Source organism: Sturnira hondurensis, unplaced genomic scaffold (genome assembly GCF_014824575.4).
Source record: "Sturnira hondurensis isolate 20B ecotype Veracruz unplaced genomic scaffold, ASM1482457v3 Scaffold0005791, whole genome shotgun sequence".
NCBI lineage: Eukaryota > Metazoa > Chordata > Mammalia > Chiroptera > Phyllostomidae > Sturnira > Sturnira hondurensis.
In genome coordinates, this window is record NW_028078422.1 from 118,107 (window position 1) to 127,657 (window position 9,551).

The following is a 9,551-nucleotide window of genomic DNA, read 5'->3' on the forward strand; positions in this document are numbered from 1 at the left end:
AGATGAGAGGAGAGAAGAAAGGCCAAGAAATGCATTGCCTCCCTGCCTGACCAGCTTCCGGCAGGGCCTGGCTCCTCGCCATAACCGCTGCTCCTGCTGGGGAGGCCTCTTTCCCGCTCACTACTGCCTGCCCTGCTCTGCCCTGCCCCGTCCCCTGAGGGCGTCTCCACTGCCCACACCTCCGTAAGTAGCCCCTTCTTTGAACTCTCCCCCATTTTACCCCTTGGAGGGGCCATCTTCTTCCTGCCAGGATTCTAGCTGCCACAGATCTCTTGGGCCTCTCAGGACTCCGAGCCAAATGACAATTGCCCTACCTCTGCCGTGTGTGCTCGTATTAAGTTATTTTATCATTCATATACTCCTCCACTCCGGCAATCACCACCACCAGTGAAAACCCTTCCTTAGAGCGAGACCTTATTCCTACCTTTAACACACTGAGACTTCCACAGAGCAGGGTAAGAAACACTCCTTTATCCATTGCCGGTTCGGGAGAAAGGATAGAGAGAGACTTAATATGTAAATGATGTGTTTGGCTACGAGTCTTGGAATAATTAGAAAGCTATTGGGGAATATCAAGTATTGGTGGAAATATGGGAATATCATAATCCTCATGCCTACTGGAGCAAGTTACAGACTGGGGCGACCATTCCAAAAACAATCAGAGTCAAATGAAACTAGTGTACACCCCATGACCCAGCAATTCTTTCCTCTCTCTCTCTGTGTGTCCCCAAAACTTTTCTCACATTGGCTAACAGCCTGTGGAAGGATGTTTAATGCACTGGTGTCTGGGGTTGAGGTGGCAGGGAGCAGGTTCAGGGTCGGAGGCAGCCTGGCTGTCCATCACTGGGAGGGGCGTGGGTCCCATGGACGAACTCCATGCAGCAGTAGGAAGCGACAGGTTCGATGTACACAGAGCCATGTGGATGAATCTTAAGGCACAGTGCTGAGTGAGAAAACTATGCAAAAACTGCAGTTGAGAACATGGCAAAACTTGGGTCAATTTGCACCAATCAGCAACACATGCACATACGAACAGATACGTATCAGGCCCCCAGATTTATGACAAAGAGGCATTGTCGTTCGGGAGGGAAAAGGCAACTATTTTCAATAAATGGAGCTGAGTCAACTGGATATCCACGTGTGGGGGAAAAGGACCTTGACCCCCACACATAATACACAATAATAAATATAATACATATCATTCAGGTTATAAATCTAGATGTGAAAGGAATACAACAAGGCTTTTAAGAAGAAAACATCAAAGAATGTCTCCATGACCTTGTAGTAGGCAAATATTTCTTTAAAAAGACAAAAATGTTAGTCATACAGAAAGTAATTATGACTTCCAGCCAGGATGGAGGCGTGGGTAGATACACTTTGCCTCCTCGCACAACCAAAAGAAGGATAACAACAAATTTAAAAACAAAAAATAACCAGAACTGCAGGAAAATTGAACTGTATGGAAGTCCAACAACCAAGATGTTAAAGAAGAAACATTCACCCAGACCGGTAGGAGGGATGCAGACAGGCAGCCGGGGCGGAGAGGACTCCCAGCAAGGCAGCAGCTGGAGGACTGGGCAGGCGAGGCTGCAGCTGGCGGTCCCACACTTGTGTGCAGATAAACCTGGAGGCACAACTGAGGAGCAAGACACACCACGCAAACCAGGGTTCCGGAGTGGGGAAATAAAGCCTTAAAAACCTCTGGCTCCCAAATCCTGTGGTGGTTGAGGCAGCAGGAGAAACTCCTAGCCTCACCAGAGAGTTCATTGGAGAGGCCCACGGGGTCCTAGAGCAGACACAAAACCGCCCACCCGGGAATTAGCACAAGGGCTGGAAGCCCTTGAACCAGAAGGGTCCAATTTGTGTGTGGGGAGCAGCAGAAGTGACTGAAAGCCAGCCAAGAGCTAAGAAAGCTCCACTGTTCCCTCCCTGACTCCTCTCTCACAGACAGCACCACCACTGAGCAACCTGGGTTGCTCCGCCATGGTGAATATCTAAGGCTCCACCCCTTACAACGTGACAGGTGTGGTGAGATAAAGAAAGATGATCCAAATCAAAGAACAGATTAAAATTCCAGAAAAACAACGAAGCGATGAACAGATAGCCAACCTAACAGATGCACAGTTCAAAACACTGGTAATCAGGATGCTCACAGAAATGTCTGAGTATGGTCACAAAATAGAGGAAAAAGTGAAAGCTATGCAAAGTGAAATAAAGAAAAATGGACAGAGAACTGGTAGTGACAGGAAGAAAACTGGGATTCAAATTGACTATTTGGAACAGAAGGAAGAAATAAACATTCAACTAGAACAGACTGAAGAAACAAGAATTCAAAAATATAAGGAGAGGCTTAGGAACCTCTGGGATAACTTTAAATGTTCCAGCATTTGAATTATAGGGGTGCTAGAAGGAGAAGAGGAAGAGCAAGAAATTGAAAACTTATTTGAAAAAATAATGAAGGAGAACTTCCCCAATCTGGCAAAGGAAATAGACTTCCAGGAAGTTCAGAGAGTCCCAAAGAAGTTGGACCCAAGGAAACACACACCAAAGCACATCATCATTACACGACCCAAGATTAAAGATAAGAAGAGAATCTTAAAAGCAGTGAGAGAAAAGGAGACCGTTACCTACAAAGAAGTTCCCGTAAGACTATGAGTTGATTTCTCAAAAGAAACCTTAGAGGCATGAAGGGGCTGGAAAGAAGTATTCAAAGTCATGAAAGGCAAGGACCTACATCCAAGACTGCTCTACCCAGCAAAGCTTTCATTTAGAATGGAAGGGCAGATAAAGTGCTTCTCAGATAAGGTCAAGTTCAAGGAGTTCATCATCACTCAGTGCTTATTATATGAAATGTGAAAGGGACTTACCTAAGAAAAAGATGATCAAAACTATGAACAGTAAAATGACAAACAAACCTCACAAGTATCAACAACTGAACCTAAAAAAATGAATTAAGCAAACAACTAGAACAGGAACAGAATCACAGAAATGGAGGTCACATGGAGGGTTATCAGTGAGGAGGGGAAGGCAGAAATAGAGGGGGAAAAGGTACAAGGAGTAAGAAGCATAAATAGTAGGTACAGAATAGACAGCGGGAGGTTAAGAATAGTATAGGAAATGGAGAAGCCAAAGAACTTATATGCGTGACCCATGGACATGAACTAAACTGGGGGAATGCTGGTGGGAGGGGGGTCCAGGGTGGAGGGGAATTAAAAGGAGTAAAAATATGAGACAGCTGTAATAGCATAATCAATAAAATATCCTTAAAAAAGAAAGCAATTCTTAAGTTAGACTACATTTAAATGAAGAAATTCCATTCCTCAGAAAGCACCATTAAGAGAATGAAAAGACAAACCATGAAGTGGGAGAAGATACAGGACGTATATCTGATAAAGAACTTGGACCCAGAATATACGAGGGGGGCCCCCAAATATGGAATCACTTTCTGGAGGGTGGCCCCTTGTAGTACAGGCTTCCTCCACTGGGTGAGTGTTCTAAGAACCCATTTGTATCAGTGCACCAGCTGGCGTTGTTGTAAGAGGCTGGGTTGGGCTTGAGTAAAATTTTTTGAAGACTCTTTCGACACAATTGCCCATTTCATGAAAATGCACCTGCCCACACTGCACTATGTGTTCAGCAGTTTTTGACCAAAAACTGCATTAACCCCATGCACCCTTCCTATCCACCCGCTCTTGTCCTAAGTGACTTTTTTTTGTTTCCCCGCCTGACAAACGTCCTCAAAGGAAAATGTTTTGTGAATGTGGAAGAGGTGAAACAAAAAATGGCAGGAGCACTAAAAAGGCATCGAAGCCAATGACTTCAAAAAGTGTTGTGAGTGGTGGAAAAAAAACATTTCAGTAGGTGTATTGCATCAAATGGAGAGTACTTTGAAGGTGACTGAAATTTAAGCCTCTAAGAATAAATACACAATTTTTATAAATAAATTCTGGGGTTTTTTTTTGGGGGGGGGGTCCTGCCTCATATGAAAACTGAAAGTCATCAGAAAAAAAAGGCAGGAAAATAGGCAAAAGACTTGAGGGGGCACTAATATTGGAACAGTTAATAAACCTATAAAAAGGTGCTCCACGTCATTAGTTGTTATTAGTCACCAGGAAGATGCCAAGTAAAGTCACAATTGAACGCACACCCACAAAATATCTAAAATTATAAAGAATGACCACGGCGAGTTTGGATACACACCAGCTGAGTCACTCAGACACTGCTGGGAGGAATGCAAAATGCTACAAAACTGGCAGTTTCTACAAAAGTTAGATACACACCTACCCTGTGTCCCAACAATGTCACAGCGGGGGCGGGGGGAGGGGAAGCCAAGCAGAAACGAGTGCTATGCCCACCGGAAATGAGCACTAAAAACTTTAGAGAAGCAACTCCTTGTAATAGTTTCATGTGTAATAGTTCCTGTGCTGGCCGTGACTAGTTTGCAATCATCTGTGACAGTGCTGAGCTAGAAGCCACCCAGACGCTCGTCACCAGGTCACCAGGTACGCGGGGGCAGAGTCCCATGCTGGAATACGATACCGCAGTGATTTTCAACCTTTTTCATCTCATGGCACACATCGACTAATCACTACAATTCTGCAGCCCACCAAAAGATACATTGTCCTTTTTGCCAATCTGACCAAAAAAAAAAAAAAAAGCTATAGTTTTGATTCATTCATACTGGATCGCTGTTGTTGTGTTGTTGTGTTGTCATTTTGTTATGTGGCAATCTAAGGGAAGAGAGGTCCGTGTCCCTGACTAAAGAGTCAGGTATCGTATGTTTTGAGAACGTCTGTGGCACCGCGGCACGCTGCGGCACACGGGTGGAAGATCCCGGCCTTGCAGCAAGGAAGGACGCCTGCGAGTACAGGCCAACATGGAGCTGTCTGGCCGGCGGAGCGCCGAGCGACTGAGGCCAGACTCCTAACGGTGCGCGCTGCTCGGCTCCATCCACACGGAGTTCACACACCCGCAGAAGGCATGGGCGCTGTTAGAGGCGAGCACAGGGGCTGTTTTGGGGTGCAGCGACAGAGAGGCGGCCGGAGCGGGGGCTTGTCTGCACTGTTGCATCCCACTTCCTTACCCAGGGACTGGTTACCAGGGGCGCGCTCATTTGTGGAAATGTTGGACACTCACGATTTAGCTGCCTTTCTATATGCATGTAGCACTTTAACAAAGAGTTAAAACGTGTGTCTGCGTACACACTAATTAGCGATGCATATTTGGTAAAATCATCTGCATGCGAATGATAGGATGATTGTCCGTGGGTGACTGGTGTAAGATGTGGAAATAAAAGATACACGGATAGATCACGAGAAGGGCCTCACACAGATGGTGACAACAGGGAGCCACAAGTGTGGGACATGACTGAGGGAACTTTCCGAGAGACAGTCCAGACAATTTCTTAAATGTCTTCATGTGAAAACATGTTACAGAGGACTCTGATCAAAGGTTCGGCCTTAGTTGAACATGAAAAAAAAACATCAAAGCCCATGAGAAAAGCGGGCAAAGGGATATCAACAGAAATGCATCCCAGCAGTCTAGGTCACATCAGCACTTGGAGCAGCAACGCGCTTTCGCAGAACGGCAGCATCCTTGAGTTACTGTTAATGTGAATGTTCCTGGTTTTGTGGCTTGGGTTTGGAGTCCAATATTATGTGTTTTAGTTGTAGGGAACTGTAGGCAGAAGAGATATAAACAGCCCCTGGCCAGTGTGGCTCAGTTGGTTGGAGCTTCGTCCTGTAGACCAAAAGGTCGCCAGTTCAATTCCCGGTCAGGGCATATACCCAGGTTGCTGGTTCAGTCCCCAGTCGGTGTGCTTACAAGAAGGCAACCCATTTGATATTTCTCTCTCACACTGATGTCTCTCTTTCTCTCTCTCCCCCTTTTCCTCCCTTTATCCATCCCTCCTCTATTCTCTCTCTAAAAAACAATGGGGGAAAAATGTCACGGGGCAAGTAAACAAAACAGACATAAACAGAAGGGTATGTTTGTGTGTGTTTAAGAAACTACAGTTATCCTTTAAGTAGGCACAGGGAGTGTATGAGAAACACTTTTTCTTAAAGGGGATCTCTGCATTTCTCTACACTAGATACCGTCCGAGGTCCAGCACGGGCGTTCTGTGAGTCACTGATTCTAGATTTGAAGAGTCCTTGGTCTTCAGGTTACCATATTTCATCCCTGCTTGAAATCTTACCGTAGCTCCCTGGTGTCCCCTGTCCTTCATGGTGGCTCCCACTGGCTCCTCTCCCATCATCATTTACTTACCCTCCTCACTCAAGTCACTCCCAACTTTTGGGGTCTTGCATGTGCTGTTCCCTCTGCCTGGAACAACCTTCTACTCTCCACATCAGAGTTTCACTTCTTTATTCTTTAAGCCTCAGCTTAGACATCTCCTCCTCCAGGAAGCCCTCCTTGACTTTGCAGACTGAATCAGGCACCTCATCTGGATTCCTACAGCCCCTGGGCTTCCCCTGGGCCTGTGCCTCCCCCATCCCAGCCCTGACCCCTCTGCAACAGTACCATCTGGCTGGATCTGACTCTCCCACCGGACTGGGAGCTTTGAAGGGGCGGGGCCGAGCTGACTCAGTCACCATTATGCCCCTCATAAGGTCCAGCAGAGGCCAGGCACAGAGCAGGCACCAAATAAATATTTCATAGATGAAATAATAACTTCTGGAATCCTCAGTTGGTATGTTCCCAAGTACTAAAGCTTCTAAGAGCTGGTGTCCAGAGCATTGTCCGCCAGCTGACCACGGCCCCCGGTCCACTCACTCACTTGCATCACCTGCTTTCCCAGAGGCCCTTGAGTACCACACCCTGCTCGACATCTTTTAATGACAAAGTTCCAAAAATCTTAGCATCAAAGATCCCATGATTATCAAATGCTGAGTTAATTAATAAAGTCTGAGATTCTAAGGGAACTAATTCTGACTTTAGGGTTTCAAGATTTTATGTTTATAGCAAAAAACTTTATGTGTAAAGCACTCCAGGTCAAAGGTGCTAAGGGTTTAATGTTCTCAAAGCTTATGACTATGAAGTTACATGTCTCTGAAGGGTCTTTGCTCCTACATTTTTAGGCTGATGATTAAACTCTTCTGAGGTTGTAAAGCCACATGAATACACAGTCCGAAGGTTCAAAGCTCTACATTTCCTAACCCCTAAGGTCTAAGGTTCTACAACTCCACAGCTCTCTGGTCTTTGCTTATATTGTTCTATATAACATCAAAGTAGGTGACCAACCACCATCCTAGCTGTCCCTGAGGGCTTCAGTGCTAAAGCAGGAAGGTTTGGTTATTCTCTCTCAGGACCCACCTTTCCTTTTTTATTTTTTAAGATTGTATTTGCTTACTTTTACACAGAGGGGAAGGGAAGGAGAAAGAAAGGGAGAGAAACAGCAATGTGTGATTGCCTCTTGTGCGCCTCCTACTGGGGACCTGGCCTGCAACAGGCATACGCCCTGACTGGGAATTGAACCAGCGACTCATTGGATTGAATCTTAGAGTGCTGAACTCAGTCCACTGAGCCACACCAACCAAGGCATAAAAAAAATAAGAAAATAAAATCTTTATTTTTTAAAAAAGGAACTCTAATGGGTTAGGATTATAAGGGCCTAGGATCTATATGTATCAGAATTTAGATTTCTAAGGGCCTGAGATCCTAGGAGCCAGTGACTGAAATTTCTAAGGCCTGTGATTATAAAATTCTGTTTACAGGAGTCTGCTTCTAAAGATTTCAGGTTCGAGTCTGACATTCTAAGGCCCTCAAATCTGGCATTTCAGCATTTCTGAACTCTAGGGAAGCATGTGTACAAAATCTCACGTTTCTGGGACTGTACACAGCTCTGAGGTCCTAAGGCTGCACTGCTCCGTACAGCAGCCACAAGCCACACGTGGCTATTTAATTAAAACTAAGTAAAATCACAAACCAGTCCCTCAGGTTGCCCCGGCCACACTTTAAGTGCTCGTAACCACAAGTACCACTGCTTAGTGTATCGGACATCACAGGTAAAGAACATTTCTCCATCACCGTGGAACGTTCTATTAGACAGCGCTGAGCTAAATATTCAAGTTCTCAGTGTCTGGAACTGTCTTCCCATCCTCCCGGCCGTCAGGGTTCTCAGGCAGCGAGGTACATGCGAAACACCCCAGCAGTCTCCTCCCTTCCCTCCCTGTCATCTCCCACCCCAGCCCTCTCCCAGGTACCTGCCAAGGCCTTGATCCGGGAGCACTCAAACAGTGAGGCGGCTGCGGTGGAGGCTGCGGGCTGCTCCCGATCCCAGCCCCGATCCGGACTCTCCCAGCGGGCTGCAGGGTTGTTGTTGTTAGAGGCCAGCAGGCCCTCCATGTTGTCCACTTCTCCCGGCACCTGCGCCATCGGAGACGGGGAGGCCTGGGGTGGGCGCAGGCAGGTTAGGGCGGGCAGCAGGGCCCAGGCTCAGGGCTCCCACTTCCTACAGCGACTGGCTGTGAGTCCTGTCTTCTCTCCCACCCTCAGTTTCCTCGTCTCTAACATGGGCACAATAATGACAAGCTAGCACAGAATAGGGGCTGGGCAAATTGTCACTGTTATTGTTGCTACAACGCTATAATGCAGTGATAACAATAACTGACACGCATGGAGCACGTGCACTGCACTGAGTGCTTTGTATGCATTGTCTTATTTAATTCCCACAGATTCCCTAAAGATAGCCTGTTGTTGTAAAGAAGGAAACTAAGGCACAGAGGAGTTAATTCCCTTGCCCAAGGTCCCAGAGCTAGTGAGTAGCCAAGATGCAAGCAACAGGCACTGTGATGGAATGACTCACTGCACCCATGGCTCCAGTTCTTCCTCAGAGCCTTTCTCACACAACTCTCCCGTGTCCTACTGTGGCAAATGGGAGGGGCAGAAGAGCAGGGTGAGGGGACGTGCCCCACGGCTCTACTCTGGGTTTGGCCCCTGGCTTTGATGAACAGAATTAGGTGGAAGTGCTGGTAGGTTCTGAGCCTAGGACTCGAGAGACCTCGCCTGGTTTTGCTCGTGTTTGACTGCAACCATGAGGAAAGCCCTTCAAGGCTGGTCCAGGACCATAGCCCCGGGTGTTTCCGCCAAGACGGGAGCCGTCGATGGCGAACATCCCCCTCCCCCCCACGTGTGAATGGATGAGCCAGATGAGCCCAGCCTCAGTCACTGACCTCAGACGCCATGGCCACATAACTGTTTCCACGTTTTGTTTTAAGACACTACGTTGGAGGGTGGTTTCTCACGCAGTACTCTTGTGGCAATGGCTAACTGACATAGTGTCTGACTCTAGAACAGTCAGGTTGTGGATGTGGATTTTAAGGAGGTAGGAGACATCAGATACTTCTCCTCTACCCTCCAGGAAGCCAAGCTTGATTCTAAGACAAAGGAAGGAGGGAACTGGGAGGAAATCAATGTCTCCCTTCCCAAAAGAGTCAATTGCCAACCCACCAGATTCTAGGAAGGCAGGGCCTAGATCTCGGTCACTGTGCTGGACATTTTCCATTTTGGTGGACATTCCAAAATCCATGGTTATTCTTCTCTTCTTCCGT

The 9,551-nt window shown here is 46.9% G+C and overlaps 1 protein-coding gene across 2 annotated transcripts in view; it reads right to left on the bottom strand.

The window, feature by feature from the left end:
* Positions 1 to 8,380, bottom strand: part of SPTBN4 (spectrin beta, non-erythrocytic 4) — a 70,893-nt gene extending 62,513 nt beyond the window's left edge. For both annotated transcript variants that reach the window (XM_037047447.1, XM_037047445.1), the window contains exon 1: positions 8,205 to 8,380. In XM_037047447.1, coding sequence (XP_036903342.1) covers positions 8,205 to 8,376 — 172 coding nt within the window. In that variant the 5' untranslated portion in view covers positions 8,377 to 8,380. The remainder of the gene's footprint in view (positions 1 to 8,204) is intronic.
* Positions 8,381 to 9,551: the final 1,171 nt, after the last annotated feature.